General features: G+C 43.5%; 2 protein-coding genes across 6 annotated transcripts in view; both read right to left on the minus strand.

Moving 5' to 3' along the window:
• Positions 1–20,615, minus strand: part of LOC106115259 (collagen alpha chain CG42342) — a 56,584-nt gene that overhangs the window by 7,975 nt on the left and 27,994 nt on the right. Inside the window, exons 2-13 of one of the 5 annotated variants that reach the window (XM_013308594.1) lie at positions 7,650–7,729; positions 7,364–7,399; positions 6,967–7,002; positions 6,119–6,154; positions 5,951–6,022; positions 5,633–5,701; positions 4,632–4,811; positions 4,152–4,257; positions 2,335–2,441; positions 1,935–2,069; positions 1,222–1,248; positions 649–696 (exon numbers count right to left, since the gene is read on the minus strand). In XM_013308594.1, the coding sequence (XP_013164048.1) occupies positions 649–696; positions 1,222–1,248; positions 1,935–2,069; positions 2,335–2,441; positions 4,152–4,257; positions 4,632–4,811; positions 5,633–5,701; positions 5,951–6,022; positions 6,119–6,154; positions 6,967–7,002; positions 7,364–7,399; positions 7,650–7,729 (932 nt within the window). Of the gene's footprint in view, positions 1–648; positions 697–1,221; positions 1,249–1,934; positions 2,070–2,334; positions 2,442–4,151; positions 4,258–4,631; positions 4,812–5,277; positions 5,332–5,632; positions 5,702–5,950; positions 6,023–6,118; positions 6,155–6,966; positions 7,003–7,363; positions 7,400–7,649; positions 7,730–20,615 lie in introns of all 5 variants that reach the window. The other 4 variants (XM_013308590.1, XM_013308591.1, XM_013308592.1 and 1 more) reach the window with 4 other exon arrangements.
• Positions 11,619–12,918, minus strand: LOC106115260 (ovalbumin-related protein X-like). Its single transcript, XM_013308595.1, has one exon. The coding sequence runs from the start codon at positions 12,869–12,871 to the stop codon at positions 11,672–11,674; it is 1,200 nt and encodes a 399-aa protein (XP_013164049.1). The 5' UTR covers positions 12,872–12,918; the 3' UTR covers positions 11,619–11,671.

Raw genomic sequence — 20,615 nt, forward strand, 5'->3', positions numbered from 1 at the left:
ACAGCTCAACTACCACGACAAAAAATCATAACAGGTAAGTAATTATGCATTAATATTTATATAGCGCGTTTTAATTTCCGAGCAGCGCCATCTATTGGTGGTTTGCGGAAACAATTGTGGAATTCAGTAAAAATCATTATTACGAACTAAACAGATATCTTCTTATTCTAACCATCCATACCTTCTCTCGGCAAAAACATTCCTCTAAGAGAAGAGGGCAAACGAGTGGCGGCAACACCGAGGTGATCAACGACACTTAGAAAAGGGTAGAGAAGGGGGTGAGGACCCGAATTACCTTTCACACCTCACTTCTCGGGCAAAATGCAGAATAACTCACTTAACGCCATGAGAGGAGTCGAGCCGACTCTGCTGCGGGCGGCTTGTAGCTGGTAAACATTTAGGTTACGCCAAAGAATTTAATGTCTTACATTACGTACATTTCACATTCGTGAAACTTATTCTAAGCAGCAGCTGTGGTAAATTGAATTTAGCATCGAATAACTATTTTCCGCTTCATCACACTAGTACAGTAGCCCAGCTGCAGAGAGCGAGGAGGCTGCATAAACAAGCATTGCCATGGCAACGGCTGGGCAGAGAGCGCGCTCTGTGCGACCTGTATACGCCTTGTGTTCGGACATCAACACTTACCATTTCATGTCCGTACAGCTCGTAGCCGGTGCCGTCGCCCTGCAAATTCAACAGTGGCTATAAGGAAACATCCCTTGATATAAAAATACCAACCAAAAAATATATATATATATATAAAGTTATATAAAAATGGCTAAAACACCCACGTATATTTGTCCGGTGGCGGCACCGACTAGTTTCGAGCCCATCGGCGGTCCTTCATCAGGATGAGTGGGACTGGTATTATTTCGCGGACGCGGCCCTCAGCTCACGAGTGAGTGTTTTAGCTTTTTTTATATAAGTTTATTATAATGTCTCACGAAAGTTTGAATAGTAGAAACATACGTCACAATAATATGTATTGGTATCTGAATATTGAGAGCAAGTCAATGGAATTAGAATATTATTCAAATTAATATTTTTATCGATCAGATTAATAACAAATAATTGTATCGCTTGATATTTATTTATCTTTTCTTAGCAAATTTAAATGTTAATGCGTCATATTCGCCATGAATACGTGCAGCTACACCGCGGTAACAATGTGCAGTATGTCCGGCATGAAGATTGCAGCGCGTGAGAGGAGATAGTTACCTGCCTTCTTCTCAGCTTCCTGTACTTCTGCGCGCGGCCGCCGGCGCCACATGCAACATAGAGCGTCTTCGTCAGTCACCAGGACGCGACCAAAGATGGCGGGTGTTTTGCCTCGGCCAGATCGCTCGAGGAAAATCCATTCTATGGCATTTATTTTGCCATCGGACGGAAATAGTGTTCCCATTTCGCCGATTCTAATTGAAACGTGTACAGTTCTTTGCAAAAGTGCTATATAAATGTAAATTAATTATACCCTTATTAGAATCCATCTCCAAATTTAGGAAGAAAAGTCAGGCATAAGGTTCGAGACGTGATGACCATTGTGATTTTTTAACTACTTTCTGAATATCGTTATTTAAAATGACTCGAGATTGTAAAGTAAGGGTAGGTTACGCAATATTATGTTACGTTAGTAGTTTGTGAAATTCAGTGTTTTACCAGAAATATTAAATGGTTTACGAATTTTAACGAAACGAATTTAAATTTTTACAAGTTCAAGTGCGGTGTCTTAACATCAGCTCAGATAGAAACAAGGTATACCTAATAACCAAAAATCAAACCATAAGAAGTCGTAATAACATAATGTTTTAGTATTAGTTGTTGTTTAAACTGGTTCAAGGGGAAACACCGAGCACGGCGCAAACAGCGTGCGCCGCGCTATCGGCGATATGGGCGACTCGATAGTACAAACGGTCCGAAGGAGAAACGCTTACCGAGTCGCCTTTGTCGCCCTTGTCTCCTTTGAGGCCGGGGTAGCCGGGCGGGCCGGGCAGACCCGGCGCGCCCAGCATACCCGGCGAGCCCATATCGCCGTAGTCTCCTTTTACGCCCTTCGGTCCCATTTCACCCTGCAAGGATCGAAAGATAAAAATACTTTTTATCTGTTAAACTTTTCCTTTCATATCCTTTTCTGTTATTGTAAATATTTTCATTTAAGTAGGTACAATTTTTTTAAATTATTATTCATGTCTTCAAAAATAATTTTTAAAACTCAATCGTATCAAGAACCACGCAACGTTTGTGCTGGTGTCGGAACATGTTTTAAAGACATAATTGAGCCGTTTTTAATTGTTCCCAGCCATTGACATAGAACCCGGTACATGAAAAAGTTACCGGCTTGCCGGGTGGGCCGGGTAGGCCGGTAGCGCCCGGGCGGCCATCGGCGCCGGGCGGGCCGCGCGGCCCCTCTGCGCCCGCCGCGCCCTCCGCGCCAGGAGCACCTGCAACATTACAAGATACGACTTAACGCCTCGCGCACAAATGTACGCGCGCTAACTTACTCACGTTCATTGTATTTCCTCTCTGTTCGCCTTGTTAAGTCGAACAATTTTCGAGAGCTCACATTTATCTATTTAAGACTGCTCGTTCGCTTATTTATTTTTATAAAATGAAGTATGACGATGACTTAGAGGACCTAAGTTCTGAACGGATGCCTGAAGCGGCATTCCGGGGCAAGGCCGCGAATGGCGGGTTGCACAATACAGACGGGCGCGACTAAGACCACATCATCATCATCATGACCACATCATCAGACCATAGCCGCGACCTGCGGACCACGGTATAGTATAGTAATAGTTCAAATAATATTACCCTTATAAGTGCGATGATTAAAGAATGTAAGCATATTTACCTGCGTCCGGTGGCCTAGCGGGGCGCAGCCGGCGAACGCCGCGGGACGCCGGACGCCGGACGGGTTAGCGGGTAAGCATTGCCGCGGCTCTAACACGTTAGTTGACATTTGTACCGCTACCGCAAAGTGTCTACTGGTAAAAACTGTTAACTGTGCAAATTATATCAAGCCATGCGAATGCGCGTGCACCATGCAACTTTCCGGCATATTCATGCGCAGGCGTTATAACAACTGCTGTCTACGATACATTACGATATTGGCACGTTGCCACAAGACAAGTTACATTCTAGATAACACTGAAGTAGATAGAGTAAGAGCGACTGTATGTGGAGCGGAGCGTTCGCTTGTCACGAGTTAACCTTCCGGGAGAGCAAGGGAGATAGTTAAAGATTTAAAAAAAAGTTATAACAGGACATATTATAACGTTATTTTAATTTAAATCAGAAATTCAAATAATGGACTACTGGTCAACTTCATGTAAGTATATCTATAATGGATTTCAAATATATCGTTGACTAAGAGAAGTAGATGCATGAATTGTTTCTTACCGTATTCATTTTGTATATATTTAGAAAAGACAGAGAAAAGAAGCAAGGATCGACATCACAGAGATCGATACCAAGTATAGTTACTGTCCGGCAGTCCGGCAGTCCGGCACACTCGGAGAAAGCAATCATTAAGAAGCGATAAGAAGAAGTTCCTAAGTAAGAGGCGATTGGCGGAGAAACCGCGGCAGACGCCGGGCGGGACGGGGGCGGTGCGTACCCGCTTGCCGCGCTTGCCGCGCGCGCCGCGCTCTCCCGGCGGGCCGGGTGCGCCCGCCGCGCCGCGCTCGCCGCGCGCGCCCTCCGCGCCTTCAACACAGTGCCGCTACAGCGAGCCGCTACAGCACTCGGGCAGGCACACACCCAAACACAACCACACACGCAAACACGCATACTTACTTGTACCAAATTGTACGTTTATTTATATCTTGCGTGGTTATTGTAACTTTGCGGTAATATATATATATATATATAAAATTAGACATTAATAGATATAAGTCAAACCAAAACAAACGGATTTTTGATAAAATAAGTTTTTTATCAAATTTATTTTGAATTATCGTGTAGGCAATCGACTACTAATTTAGGATGCTGTAGATTTTAGTGTTTCAATATCTTTATGGAGCAGCACCCCCAGCGCCGGGTGCAGGCCGTGTGGGCGGGGGGTGGCGGGGCTTTGCAGCCGCGCCAGCAGTGCGTGTAAGCTACCTAAGTTGAGGCGTGTGAGAAAGCGGTCTGCTAGGCGGGAGACTCACCCGGGGGTCCAGGGGGCCCGGGGGGTCCCTCAATGATGCCGGTGGGAAACGCATCGCCTTTCAGTGTCGTTGTGTAGCCGCGCTCGCCTTTGTCGCCTTTGTCTCCCTGAAATCAACATAAACATATTTTTATGAATTAACTATTATCTTACGAGCAGGTAATGAAACCCCCTGAATCGATTATTTATTATTTAGTCCCCAGTAGAAATAGGAAAGAAAAGAATGTCTACGAAAGAGTATAGAAAGCAGTTGGTGTTGCATTTGTAACTTTGTAAGTTCCGTTCAGAAGGAATGGACCGATTCTGACTGGGTTGTCATTCGACTCGTGGTCTTCCCCTGTGTATCATTGGGCCATCCCTGTTGTTCGAATATAATCGTCTGTAACTTATTGAATTTAAAATTTTAATTAAAATAAAAGTTGTGTGGCCATGGTGGAACTCAGAGCAATGAACAATACGATATTCGCGAGTCGATGTATACCTTGTGTCCCAGAGGGCCTTGCGGGCCGGGAGGTCCCTGTGGTCCGGGTTCTCCTTGTGCACCAACGGGGCCGGGCGGACCAGGCGCGCCCGGTGCGCCCGCGCGGCCCTCCGCGCCCGCCACGCCGCTCGAACCCATCGCGCCCGGCGGTCCTGGCGGCCCCGGCTCCCCGGGCTCGCCCTGCGACACAACCGGATTTGTTCCTCAGAGGGAACATCAACAATCGCTTCACTTACCTTTGGTTTGCATATAAAAATTAAACAGTTTGCCGGCATTCTTCATAAATTTAGAGGGAAATCGACATAGAATTTATAATGTAGCAAATAATTATGACAGGAGCACTGTCCTATTTAGTAAAACATAGCTATAAACATGCTTGTATCATCTCATTAAACAAGTGAGCAAGATAGTCGTATAAACAGTTTATTAGAGCGTCAAGTAAATGCTACTGTCATGTCTTGTGAACAGAAGACTGAGATGAGCATGATCAGCGGTGCGAGAGTCCGCACGATTGTTACCAAATTACTGTCTTATGAGAAATGTACGCTTGAATCAATTTTCGCGATAAAACAAGTAAACATGATTTATATAGGGCGTTGTGCAGCATGCAGACTGGTGTACTGGCGCTGGGCAGGGATGGACTTACCTTGAGCTGGATGACGGAGTGCGCGGAGATGTTGTGGCCGGCCGCCTGCAGCCCCTGCGGCGTCGGCAGTCAGTACACACACACAACATGGAAAGCGGACCAACAAACATCAACATATTACTCAAACGAACTGATCTACAAGCTTTTATTCTAAATAAAACCAAAACGACGGCCTCGCGAGGTGCGAGAGCCGCCCGCGGATGCGTCAAGCGACTTCAACTCAATGCAATTACAAACTTTGCAAAAAAATATGGAAAGCCATGAGAAATATCAAAAGATATATGTGACGTAAGGTCCGAGCGGCAAAAGATAAGGAGGCTAGGCGGCGTGGGCATAGAGCTTGAGCGCGCCGTACCTTCACGGCAATGATCTCCGCCGTCGTATACGGACTCATCTTATAGTTGTCGACGGATCTTTTCACCCCCTGCAACCGGCGCAACACACTTTAGTAAGTTCGCCTTCGCATAGACGCCGACGCTAACGCTCCCATATACCTATCTCACTTTTGGATTATGTTCCAAAATAACTTCCCTGGTATAGCATTTACGAGTATGTATGTTTGTATGTAATCGTAGAAATGTACTATTTGTGAGATATGCATATAAATGCATCCATAAGGATGTTAATATATGAGAGGTAATATGGCAGAATAATGTGAAACAACCGCATGTACCTTCACCGCAGCGAATACATCGAACCCTGGGCTGCCCAGCTCGCCCTTCTGCCCTTTGTCCCCTGGCCGGCCCTGGAACATTGTACAGCGTACATTGTAATGACGGCGCATGATAAACTACGTATAGCTTTTATAAATATTATAGATGTATAGATAACATCGACTCACCGGGTCACCTTTCGGCCCGTCCAGTCCGATCGGTCCCTGAAAAAGTGCAGTCACCCATTAATACCCAATCTCGATTTCTTGTATGTACATAGCGACAGTATACCATAGACTTGTAAACTGACACAGGAAAGGAACAATAGAAACAAGTTAGGATGTAGCGAAATTGTTTTGTAAAGAGTTGAAATATGGTTATAAAATAGGAAACACATCATGCACCCCAAGAATTAGTGGAAGGTCAATCTCTGGGCTGGTATGGTCCCGGGAGGGGTCAGAGCAGCCGACACATTCACAATGTATTATTTACCAAAAATATTCAGTTTCAAAGGTCTCAGCTACTCAATCTTCGAGACTATTAAACTTGCGCAAGATATTATAATAAATTAATAAGGAACGACTTACTCGCGTGTGATCGTTCGGCGACGAAACCGGACGACACACTTCGAGACTATCTTCACGTCTCAAACTTTAAGCATTTTATTTTTTTCTGAGAGAGACAGAGAAGAAAAACAATTTGCGTGAAATATCTTTATTTTAATAAAAGTGGCAAAAAAAAAGAATACAAAGGTAGTTGTGTTCGTTATTGTGTGGCTAAATGTTGGTGAAGACGACAGGGTCAGACTACGCAAAGCACGGCCACGCCCAGGGGGACATCAGGTCCAATTAGTTGTTAAGTGTTACTAACCAAATTGAAACGAGCAACTAACTAACAAGTTGAACTTTGGTGAGAGCTAGGCTGGGGGCGCGCATCGAAGTGGGTTACTGCGACAGTTAGTGGGGATTGAGCGGGACGTGCTACGCCGGGCTACGAGCTACGAGCTAGCTACGGGTCGCTACGGGAAGGCTCTTACCATAAAGCCTCGCTCGCCTTTCTCCCCTTTGCTCCCCTGAAACGTCACACGGGCGTACAGTAGCCGTCTGTATGTGGCGACATCGCCGCAAGCCCATCGGGACCGAAGTGAAAGGAAAACGGGTGAATCGCTTTAAAACTCTACACGATCACATCTTACAATTATTCATGTTATATGTAATAAAAAACATTCAGTTAAGAGCATAGAGATTTGACAAAATAACGGTTTCCGTTTACCGCAGCGAGCTGTCATCGTGCGGGGCGGGGCGGGGGCGGGGGGGGGGGCACTCCGCGAATACGCGTAGTGCGTCAGTATGAAATTGAAAAGGAGTAAACATTAAAATGACAGTAGAACAATAGAAAAAATAAGAAAAATAAAATAAAATAAAAAAAAATACCGGAAATCCATTCTTCCCCGGTGCACCCATTAAACCCTGAAAAGAAATTAATATAAGTCGTTGGTAGTGGTAAAAAAGAAAGAAGTCCGGTGTAAGATGCGGGCTTGGGGTAATCGGTGAGCTCCGCAGAGTCGGGCATAAGAACTGCGGGGAGGGGGAGGGGTTCGGAGGCGCGACGTTTCTCATTCAATAACGTGTATATAAAAACGAGTAGTGGCATCTGCAACTGCCACTGCCGCTGTAACAATGACAATTTACAAACGAAGCGAAGATAGCGAGCACTCACCGGGGGCCCAGGGTCGCCGGGGTCGCCTTTCTTGCCCTTTTTGCCACGCTTGCCCGGGGAGCCGGGCGGGCCGGGGGGACCTGCAAACATAAATCATAATTTTAAACGACTGCAAATAGTAAATATTTTGGACATTGTTATGATGTATAGAAATATTCTCCTTCATATCCTGCTCCGCCTTAAATGTACAAAACAGAAACAATCATCAAAGGAATGCCTCAGGCACGATGAACAAATTTGCCTCGAATTGCGTCGCGCTCCTATGTATAATGCTTTCGACTGCAATCCATTAGTCTTCTCGTCGAGGTGTCACAAAACATTATTTGTATTTAACTAACATACCAAGATACTCTTCTCCCCCCCCCCACCTCCGCCACCTCTGCCCCTCCACAGACACACACACACACGCACACAGACGACGAAATACTGGAAATAGGCCATACAAAACTGAAAATTCAAATATATTTGTTATTACGCTTAGCTGAAGGAGTTTTTTTAATTGTTCTGTATCAGCTGTCACCGGCGCGCCGTTTTACCGGACATCGAGAGCGGAGAGTCGCCGCCGCCGATGTTTATAATTATAATAACAGTCGTTCGCCGCTTATTCATAAATAAGTGACTCGTCTCTATGACAGCTAATTAAATGATATTCATTAGGCCCGTTTGTGTTTTAGATTTGTAGCTTCACAAATAGACGGAGCCGATTCGTCAGCGTGTTTGTTTCATAAATGAAATGAAATTATAGTTAATTTATGTTTGGACCATTTAATTCTAACTTTGTATGTGAGCTGGTGTAGAAACACTGAAGTGGCGTCGCGCTAGAGTCACACGCGGCGGGCGGCAAGCGGCAGGATCGTGAAACAGTTGCGACGGCAACCGGGGACGTAATGAGGAAGTCGTCCCCTCTCGCTGCGGGAGGGGAATTGCTGCGCGGCTATATAATTTGATTGTTCATACATATAGAATTTGTTTTAACGGATTATTATATAACATTGTAGACAGGTAGATGTGAACATGAATGTGTGCACACTTATTGCAATTGTTACAACTCATTTCTGTTTATTCGCTGCATATATGTTTCCACTCGCGCTTCACCCAGTTCGCACCGTGGCGACAATGTCGGAGACTGGCGTGCAGCCTAGCAGCACGCGCCCAGCACGTTAGGCTGACGGGGCTAGGTGCGGCAAGCTGCCGTGACTGATGACGTCTTTGCTCTATCGAACAGTATTATATGTACAGCATTAACTTACTTTTAAAAGGTTTTTCTCCTATATTCAGTATTATCATAGTAGCTAAAATGAAATACAACGTATTAAAATTTTTGCCCAAAAAAGGCGAGCTCATGTGCAGTCTTCTAACATCTCCGGATATCATATTCAGTCATCTAAATGCATAGGAAATACTAAGGTATGAAAATAGTGTCAAGGGTACGAGGGAAGGCAAAGTTCTGTATCTGTCTCCTTAAAAGATAAAAATTAGCCCGCGGGCGAGATGTTTGCGACGGGCGGGGCGGAGCGGCGGACGGCACGTCGTCCTGCTCGTCGCCAATTTACTCGTCAGCAATGTGTCAATGCACAAAACCTCACAAGTGCCGGGTTACCTTGTCGTAAATAATATTTTTCGTAATATTATTGTATTTACCGAGATGAGCCTGATATATAGCATCAAAACTGATTTCGTGTTCGCATGATCATTCAGTTCGTGTTCGTTCAAAAAACACATTTTGGTATTCAATTGTTTCATAAATATCACCTTAATGTGGATGATTTATGTTTGTAAATAACATACTACATTACTTTTATCAATTCACAGTCTTTAATATAAAAATAATATAATCTATAACAATTCAAGTCGGTGCTCCGCCTCTCATTTAACGGTTTTCGTTAAATGGAAATATCTACGTATATTTGAATGATTGAATACGCGATTGACATAAGTGGATGAAGGTGTAATTGCGTTGAGCCATCGTAGCCGCCCCGAGCCTAGCCCTGGCCGTGCGGTTGAATCGAGCGTACTCTCTCGAAAATTAGCATGTTTTTAATGTTTCAACAATATTTTCGATATTCGTCGACTTCTTTTCAACATTAAGATGCGGGATGACTCAAGTGCTCGTACGACGTCCTTCACACCTCGAAATAAAATTAATGAGTGATTACAATAGAGGCCTGAGAGCTGGAATGCTGTAATTAATTTGAAGCGAGCCGGCGCAGGGGGTGGGGGCATGCGGGGGTCGTGCGGGGGACGTGCTCTGAGATGTATTATTTATGAATGGTACGTGGTGAGGAGAGCGACACTCGAAGGCATTTTCGTCCGTATCTTGAATTCTGAGGTCAAAGGAAGTCAGTAATTGCTGCTTACGGCTGCCTACAAAACACGAACAATGTAATAGTCCTCATTATTTATTATCAGTTTGTGAACAGAACACGAGCGCAATACTTACAGACGCCAAGTTCACTAACGCTGCTTCGAAAACTAATTCTAAGCTGAATCTTTGTCGCTATCTATCGGCACTATGGAGCCCGATTCTCTTTGTATACACGCGCTAAAATTATGACGGTTTAATTTGTGAATCGCAGTGCGGCAGACACCGGGGTCGGGTGCCACATTTTTCCTTGTTTACTATAATATTAACCACATCGGATGATGTTTATCAAATAATATTATATGTTATTGTCCTGTTTAAATTATTATAGAAATATAGTTCGCATAGTGATAATGTTGGAGAATAAAACAAGAAATTTTCGCGAATGTAGACCCCCGCTCCTCTGAAGTGGTGTGACTGCCGCACCTCTGCCGCACCGCTACCGCACCGCTGCCGCCGCGCAAGTACGTTGCCTACTTTGAATACTACGGAGTACTGAAACGAATAAAGGATATGATTTTACCATTCATCCCGTCTTCGCTGAATCCTAAGTGGTTCGAGTGCGTGTGACTGCGGCTGTGAAACTGGCGGATCGTTCGCGATGTCGAGATACAACATAAGACACGCAATATGCTTAGTCACCCCCGTGCGACCTCGGCCGCAGAACTTCGGGTCCCGACCATCGAATTGTCAGCGTCTTACTCTCATCATTGAATTTATAGCGGTTGGTTTAGAGAAGTTAAGGGTGTGTTCATAGTTAGGGCGCCGCCGCCACGCCTCGCCGGCTAGGACTCGGGACTAGGCGAGTGAGTGCGTATCTCCAAAAAATTACTACATTAATTGAAGTTGTTTCCTGAACGAACTAATTACATTATTGTATAGACTAAAACGAGACGAATTTCAAAGAGAAAGTAAACAATTTGTCTGCTCTGGGTATCGACTTTGGCAATATGGATAGCGTGCCTCTTGTATGAAGAGAAACTGAAATAAGCTGAATAATTTATTGTTCTTAACAAGGATTACACACTCGTATAATACATCCCGGCACGGCAAAACTACAACTTGATCCCGCCGCACCGCACCTTGCGACTAAACTGATCCCGCATCATCAAAGCGCGACAATAACGAAGTTTCGGTCTTATTCAATTTGAATCAAGACTGAGGCGGAGTCAGATAACGTGATAGTTAACTTAAATGGATTATACAAAAGGGAGCAGTTAAACTAGCTTAAACTAATCCTACAATGACGCATCGCTGTTTCTCGTTTCGTTTCCGGCACACATCGTTTCGCGTTAAAAAAAACTGCATGCGTTCATGTACACTACATTTTGGAAGTTGGAAAGAGGAAACACAATAGGTATATTATTTTTCACTTTATGATAAATGTTATTAATATTTATTTATACCAAATATAGAGAAATTGCAAGATTTACTCGTTAAATGAATACAAGCTATAATCCCCCCCCACCCCCTATAATCATGAAACGTATAGCACGTTTTGGAATCTTTTATGTGAACATAGGAGTTATAATATTACGGAGATCATGTGAGGTCGACATATTTTTTATAAATGTTAATTGATTAAGAACGTCTGATTCAAACAAATGTAACAGAATAACAAATATGCATATATAACAATAAAAATGTTACTAGTACCCGTTCAGTACACACTCGGCTTGGAATAAGCTCCCGTAAACACGGGAATTAGTGTTTCTTTGTCCACAATCGCGAAGAAGAATGGTTTGTTCGCTGTGAAGGTGAGCGGGAAGCTTTTGAAGGAGAATTCGGCCTCGGTGACGGCGCCGGCGGTCGTGCCTCGCTCCGACACGACGACCGTCGCGCGCTGCCGCAGCGCCGACACGTGCAGCGGGCGCTGCGACACCCGTGGGAAGCTCGCCGCCTCGCTGTCGAACATCGCCCTCAATCCCATCGCCCTCAGGAGCTCCTTCAAGTTGTCAATGTTGGAGGACATCTTAAACCTCGGCAAGCTCACGGTTACCTCTTGAGCGTCTACGTTTTGTAAACGTTCCGTTATTGATCTTAGACTAGTCGTTTTTAAGACATCTATAACATTCCTCAACTTTACGTTCGCGTAGGGAATGAAGACGTACATGGAGAATTTATTGTCGTCGTACGGCAGCTCGGCCACCGTGGCGTTTATATCGTCCATGAACGAAGCGTTAAAAAAGTCGGTCAAGGTCATGAGGTTGACGCGACCGATTTCGTTTGATCGCTCGTCGTGGAATGGACTCTCTTTCGTGTCTTCCATAGGGAAAGGAGTTTTCCAGGCGCCCTTAAATCGGAGAACGTCCACGATCATCATTGCGATGTCTTTCAAATCATCGGCCTCTACAATCTTCTCAATGGTTCCGTTGGTAGCGGATTTGAAGTGCTCATTGACCGCTGCTGCAACGCGCTCTCGGTCATCGGCAGAGACCTCTACCAACTCGCCGACTCCGGCTTCCTTCACTTGGCTTCGAAATTTATCTATAACCGGCATATTTTTGTTGACGAATATCGCCGAAGCGCCTTCTAAACCGGACGCAACATTCGGCGAGTAAATTTTTTTCGTTATTTCAAAGAACTTTTTGACGCAACTTTTTCGTGAACTGAGTCGAAGAACAGAGTTCAATTCGTGCAGCGAGTCGTCTGCAGCGCCGAGAGACGTGTAGACCAACAGCATCCAGGCGGATAGGGTTGAGGCCACGAAGTGGTCATCAGTGCTCTGGGCCAGTTTCTGCACCAAGTCTGCGGAGAACTCGTCCACCGACCTTGAGAAGGATTGCTCCGCCGCTCGCCGGCTGCAGTAAGCTAGCGCCGCGGGTACAAACACACACATTAATAATATAAACTTTTTCATTCCGTGCGGCTTGTGGAATTGATAAATAAGACTGACAATTAATGAGTAGTTGACCGGGTTAATATAACGGCTTTGCGTTATCAGGTGACCGGACGCTGAATAGGAAGGGGCATGCATTTTGTCGATGCGATTTTATCGATTTTCAATCGAGTGGACTAAAGATGTCATAAAATTAACATTCAAACATTATGTATATACTAGACGTCACCCGCGACTCTGTCCACGGGAAATTAAAAAAATTACATTAGCCTTAGTGTTCTGCCACACTATGTTCTACCTACGTGGCAAATTTCAGCGAGATTCATATAGCAGTTCTGAAGTTATATTCTATTATAATAAACATCCATCCGTGCATCCAAACTTCCTCATTTTTAATATTAGTAAGATGTGGCAAAAATCAAAATTATAATTGTAGTTTATGAGAAAGTGCAATAGTACTACAATAGGAGCAGATCGGAGCGGAGTGGGGCATCTCTAGCTAAGCTGCACGCGCAGTCACGTGGGATGACAGCAGCGCCTCTCGGGGAAAACCGCTTAGTATAGTATTTATATATATATATAAGTTTGTTATTGTACTGTTATCGGAAATAATTAAAAGAAATACACAGAGACGCGGGGCGCACACATTCCTACAACATGCCCGATAAAAACACATTCGTCAATGTTTCATTATTAATTTTAATAAGAATAATAACATACTTCGTTTCAACGGTATTTTTTGTTTACAAAGTATACAGGTACAGGTACAGGTACAGGTACAGGTACAGGTACAGGTGACAGTGTGGAGCTGACTGTTGCATAATGTTATTACTTAAAATATGTACTTATTTCATATTGAGAGGCGGCAGGTAAAGTAAAAATAAAAAAAATCATTTATTCAAAAGAAAAGGTGTTCATTTGGCATGTGCTCCGGTTTCAGCGTCGATTTTAATAGAACCCTAAAACGTAAGAATAGTAAAGAACTTAATCGATAAACTTAAAGTAAGTATAATATATTTAAAATAAACGAGTTTTTGTCACCAGTTTACCAGTGTCACAGGCGAGAAATAAACTTAAGGCAAAAAATAATAAATATAAAATAAATGATAAAACAATTAAAAAGCAGTATCACCGCTCTATCAGTAGTCGCGGCGGCGGGTCAGGTGTCAAATAATTCATAATATACACCGAGTCCCCGAGCTCAATGGCTGCTTGCGGCTGCAGGCGGCGGCGGTAGTGACGGCGCCGTTATCCGAGGCTCATCGCAAATGACTACATATTTTATGCGGGATATCCGCGGGGAGTTCATTAAAATCCGACACGCGGCATCAGTTAACTTAAGTATTATTGAAATTGTACAAGTAGTTAATTATTGCGTTTACGAAACACATCAAAAGTTGCATTGCAGAGTATTAATAATGCTAAATCAATGAATTACAATTTGTCTCTTTTGTACCGCAGCCAAGTGATGCTGCTAAGTTATAACAAACGTGTGTCAATTAATTTATAATAAATGTCGATATATTATATGTATATCGTATTTAATTGCAATACGATACGGTTTGCTTTAGCTTGTGTCTGTTATATGTATGTATAGCCATACCATCTCTAGCAACAGCGACGATGCGATAAAATCTTACTAATATTAAAAATGCCAAAGTTTAGATGGATGGATGTTTGTTAGAAGGTATCTCCGGAACGGCTTGAGGAACGAGTCGCTTGCGTCAGCTTTAACGACAAGAAGATTTATTTAAAGATCACTCAGATTTTTTGTTTAAGCTCAGTAAAAATGTAGTATGTGCTAAATGTAGGCCATGTCTTTTGCATCAATTATTGTACATAACAAAACTAAGACCGAGAGAAAATCTTAGTGCACACATTGTAACGGAATGACCCAGCAGAATGTTGTAAAAGCAAAAAGTTTCTCAGCCGTCGCTTGAGATGTCGCGACGACCCGCATTCACAGGGTATTAATGAGCTGCGAGGCACATCTGTCACGGTGCGTTCGAAATAGGCGATAGGCAAGAAGTGACAGGTGAATTTGTATAACCGGGATGGTGAAGGGGGGCGCGGCACAGTGCTCTCAAACAAGCTGCCGCCGCCGCGTGGACTGACTCACATACAGATTCCTCACAGAAAGTCACAGTGGTCAGAGGGCGGCGAGCTGTGGCGACACAGAAACGGTATTATTATTAAGATGAAGAACCTTCATTACATTGAGAACATTTTGTAAGAAATGAACTTGAAATCTGTTTGAAGTGTCTCTTGAATCAACAATACACATTTTCATAACAAGTTTAGAAATGAAAAGGTTTTTGTGAAGTAGCGCGTCGAGTCGAGTCAGGACTCCTCCTGCTCTCACTGAATATAAACCCGCGCACCGAGATATTCGAGCGCCATTTAAAGTATTGCCACAATTTTGTTGTTACGACAGAATTATATAAAATATCTAGTAGGTGATATTTGGTAGGATTTGGTTCGATCCGATACGTTGAAGGGTTGTGCCCTAAAAGTCAAAAATTAAATGAAATAAAGAAAAGGTTCAGTTGGTTTTCAATGAAAATAAGCGCGTAGTGGAGCGTTTGCAAGGCGAGAGGTCGTGTGCACGCTTACTTCCTTTGTACAGAATTAAAGTGCCCAAAAGTTAATTATAGATCACCGGTGCGGGCCGGTGCGGGCCGGTGCGGTGAGCGTTTAAATGTTATTTTCCACATCGAGTTGACCTTACGTACCAAATTACTGAGGAAAAAAAAATAGTGCAATTGTCAAACACAACGTCAGTTTTCATAACTGCCATGAGGCAGATGTTTATTTCGCACGCTCGGTGTGCGGTCAGTCACGAGATAGAGGCGGCCAGTCGAGGGCAGGTCGGGGTTAGTCGCGGCCAGCAATTGGTTTTCCCGGCGAATGGTATTTGTACAAAATTTACTAATTCGCATCGTTTCAACTGTCGTCTTGACGTTTTTTAAATCGATAATAATGTATTTCTGGAACTGAGTGTATTTACCTCGTCTGTTGTGGCTGACTAGCGTCACATCACATGCCGCTGCTGACTCCACTCACGCCTACACTACTGCTGTATCGAGGAATTATTTATTGCAATCCAGTATTATCACGATGTGCAGTCAAAAAGTTACCTACATACATGTTACTGCCAGAACCATTAAAAGTTCCTACATGTTATGACAATATTCATAGTATATATTTATAAAACATTATACTTGTGTGTTTCTTGCTACTGTTGTTTATACTTGTTATGTATGTGCAGACGTCGGAAGGGTCAGTTGGCGTGATGATTCCCGCGGGATCCGCACTACTGTTCTAGTCAGAATATTTACATCATGCTTTGCTTACGTTTGAAAATACTAGAGTTTGATCCCTCGCTACAACGACACGACTACAGACTAATGCATACTGATTTTATGTTGATGATTGGATGCTAAGATTAATTCAAAACATTAAGGTTCATAAAACCCTGTGCGCCCTGTGACCCCACGTGAGTGTGATAAAGCCAGGGTGATGATGACCTAACACTTTGCATAAAACTGTATTTACAAAATATCTCATTCGTGGCCATAGAGCCATAGTTTACCATGTTTTTGGAAAGTTGGGTGCAGACAGTTTGAAAGCGTTGCCGCAGAAGTTACAAATTTTTTTTTGGTTTCATCCTCTCCCCGTCCCGCACTTGGTGCATTTTGGTTGGTGGATAGTATTTTATGTGCAGTGTGGCAGGAGCTTCGAGCTGTATCTAAACAAATCTCTACAAAATTGCTGTCATATTTGCATCCGAGTGCAGGCGCCGAGAGCTCAATGACAAACTTAATAAAAGGGAAATAATCACGTAAATACTGTTCTTTACCAATTTTCTATCTATGAACGTTCAAAAAGACGACTTCGACAGTAGTCACCATGATATCGCGATTAATAAAGTAGTGTACAGATGCAGTGATCCGCGTATCGTGCGGTTGCAGTACGCCGTTAACTGCACTGGAAAATTCATAGCAACGAAGGGTTCTAAAGTTTTATTGTCCACCAGTCGGCCACCGCCCACCGCCCGCCGACCGTCGCTCGTTGCCGCCCGCAGCTGCAGAGTGCTTCCAATCACGACCTCTTGCGCTCAAGATTGACATTTATAACGGCACGAACCGCAGACATGAAGCGTTTTATGCCACACTTATTTGTTTTTTTTGAACTTCTGGCGGTTACACTTCCATGCCGACGTTTTTCGCCTCGCCTCGTCTAACAACAAGTTTTATTGTCACGTGCTCTCTTAGCGTTCTATGTTTCCCTACTGTTCTGATTGTTAACACACCGACATCTGCCCCTGGCCTTACCTAGATGTATACTGACTAAATTAAATATAGTCGGCATGTTTGATTTCTCCAAGACAAAACGGAAATATTTAGTAGCACTTGAATGAATCCTATGTCACATGAATTTCCTTGAAGGTTCAGAGACTCAACACAAGTGATGCCTTTTCAAACATAACCTTTCTTTATCGCCCACATTTTATCGACAAATTCTTCATTAGGGGGTTACGTGAATTTACGACACCGTTAAGTCAGATGGGCCGTCAAATCAGTGCTAATTAAGAGGACGAATATAAAAGCATGGTCACACACGCGTCACGCGGCGGGGACTCATGTTTCGCAAGGGTCTATCCATCGATCGGCCGCAAGGGTCCTACCCCTCACGAACACCTCGTGTCTCTCAACTTACGGTAGCTTTGTAAATACATTAGCCAGCGTCTTGGCGTTCGTAACTGGATGCGTGTTTGATATCTAAATATTTGTCAATAAATAGAAAGTAGAATGCATCAGTCACAGCACCTCGTCTCCTAGGCAGAGGCTTCTGATCTAGCGCTTGGGAGTCCCGTTATTCACCTATTGTCATAAACCTCATAGTATGTGCCATACACGGTTTTAGCTTATTTGCAATGCTATAAGTACAATATATTCTACAAACTTCCAATATTTGAATTAACAAGTGGTCATTAAAATTGTCGAAATTACTGCACAATTACCGTTCTACAATCTATGATTTCTATACTACTACTATGGGCGCCCAGGGAGGGCGTTTATTGGGCGATAAATTAGGGCGAGTGGCGGTTTTTATCCGGCGGCGGGCGATAGCACATAGCAGATAACAGATAGCGATGCGATCGTAAATGTCCATACGCGGCTTAAGTAACGAGATTGCCGCTCCGAAGATTTCGGCTTTCGTTTGTTTAAAATAAATAAAAAGATTTTATTTGTTTCCCATTAAGAGAATATTCTTAAATTAATAAGAGCAGATTAAAAACAGATGTGAATCAATTGGCAACTAGCGATTGTGAATGATAAACATTTGTGTATACGAGGGTGGAAACACACAGTAGGACTAACATGTATAGTAGTGCCGTAACCTAACCACTGTTTCACAAGTAGGAGAGAAACGCGTTAGTTGTATTAAAAGGGGGAAAAAGTAATTCCAGCAACGCGGCGGCGGTGCGTCTTGTGAGCTTGTGTTTTGAAGGAAAATTCGAGTGCAATTATTGTGAGGCACCAAATTTGTAAGCTTTCAGTGCTAAAGTGTGTGTACATTGTAATATAGTAATAGCTCATCCCTGTGAATTATTTTTTCTTATTTTATGAGCGTGTGACATTTGAAATTGGGTGTATAGACCGGATGCATGTCGGCATGTCGGCATCACATATCGGTCACTGGCGCACGCCGCATTGCTATTCGTCTTTGCTTCGGTGTGATTCACATTTGTAACGGCGGTGTCGCGTTTTGCAGATTTACGAGTTTTATCGCGATGAATTAAATATCAGCGATTCTTGTCGGGCCGCGCCACACCCGCACCTCATGGCGCGCCACCTGACGCACACGTTTTAAAATTGTATTTAAATACCTACACGATTTTTTTTTGTTGAAATACCTATACCAATAAAGAAATCTAATCCACTGCACTGAGATTTGTACACTGCTGCGCTCCACTGACAAAACTGAGACAATAATATTTACATATTAATAGTATATAACATCACGGCAGCGGACACTAACACATAAAGTATCAGACAGGATAAGTGTGAGGTTCCAGTGAGTCTCGTCACGCGCTACAAGTCGCCGACGCTGCGGTTTATTTAGTGGCCGGCGGACCACATCTAAGCCGGTGAAACTTCCCGGGGAATTACGTATTTGAAACATTTCTTTAGAGCTTTTAATCCTTAACGTATTTATGTCGTGACCTAAAACTTACAAAAATGGCAGCAAAAAAATATTATTTTAAAATTCCGTTTACATTAACGATATAGGTCCTATAGTATAGGACTTGTACAGTATCGTATTTAAATATGCGCGCGTTCTGCGCACCTCTGTAGGAACACTACGGCCGGTCTGCGCACTGCTGCGCGCCGCTAAACGCAATCACATCTACAAATTACCTAATTGCCTCGGCGGTAATTCATTTATAGGCTGGAGGTTGCGGGGGTCGGCGGGGAGCGGGGAGCGGGGAGCTCAGCTGATTAATATGCAGGACTCTAAATAAGCGTCGACAACTGCACGATTGTGATTTTAACTGCATCACTCGTGTCTGTATTTGAAATCGAGCTCCTACAAAAACTGCACCAGTTTGCGGCCCGACATCGACCCCGATCCTGCTTGTTCTTGTTGTTTGCTTTAATTTGCACTTAAGAAAAAGCGTAATGCTTTGTCATATATGTACGTCCTTACCATATTGCATGCATTGAGGAGAAGGAGGTAGCGCGGAGCTGCGAGCGTTTGCACAAACAAAAAGTGGCAACCGGTTGAACTGGCTGGCAAGTCTGCGTCTCCAGCGTCAACATGCGCGAATGTTCAGAGGAAGCTAAATAAACTCGCTGTTGAGTAGACGCCGGAGTAATTAAATTAAACCAAAGAGTAGGTACCATAGTTCATACTCCTATAACTTCAGACGATATTAATTTTATTGAAACTACTATTAGAACTGAAGGAAAATCATTGTTTTTGCAGTGTGAATTGGTTCCCCTCAGAATGCGGCCCGCGGCCCGCGCCTCGAACTTTGTGTATCGAAGGCCTCATCAATATTTATGTTTTGATCCTCAGATAAACACGTGGCTCTCCACTGAATTCACTTTCGTTATCCTAGCACGGTTTGTTTCGCGTTAATGCATAGGAAATTGCAATGGAATTGTTAACACAATCTCATACGATTTAGTGTCGTAGTCTGTTTGTTTTCTTTACTATACAAAAGAATAAGTTGGAGCTGTTTATGGATCATAATAAAAGTAATCGAATGGAAAAGGTGGTGGTCGAGAGAGACATATTCTCACAAGTTTAGTGAACGTCTTCGTGCCCAGCTCTTAATCAAACATTAATTACTAGGTCACTTTGGTTCGTGTAAGTTCTCATGGCAGCCCACTAGTTACTGTCAGAAGATGTTCATAGAATTTAATAATAAGGCCTACCTACCAAGATATAACATTACTACGTAACTCTAGAAAGCAGCTGCGTCTAAGCGCGGGGGATCAGTGAGAAGTGTAAAAATATGCGGAGATTTGGGAGACGAGATGAATCGTGATTCGAGAGGGCTTCGGTTTAGTACCCTCTGCACACCCCTCCCCCGGCCTCCGCCTTCGCGTCCTGCCGCCGACGCGCCCACATGTGCACAGCATCGCATTTGGCGTTGACACTTCATTTTTAATGTTATTATCGCAATATCTCAGCGCCGATAGCTTTTTGATGGTCATGTTGGAGTTGAGGATACCATCATCATATTATTTTG

The sequence above is a fragment of the Papilio xuthus genome, unplaced genomic scaffold (genome assembly GCF_000836235.2).
Source record: "Papilio xuthus unplaced genomic scaffold, Pxut_1.1 DF827870.1, whole genome shotgun sequence".
Classification (NCBI taxonomy): Eukaryota; Metazoa; Arthropoda; class Insecta; order Lepidoptera; family Papilionidae; genus Papilio; species Papilio xuthus.

Coding starts and splice junctions, on each gene's coding strand:
- LOC106115260 (XM_013308595.1), bottom strand. CDS start 12,871: ATGAAAAAGTTTATATTATTAATGTGTGTGTTTGTACCCGCGGCGCTA.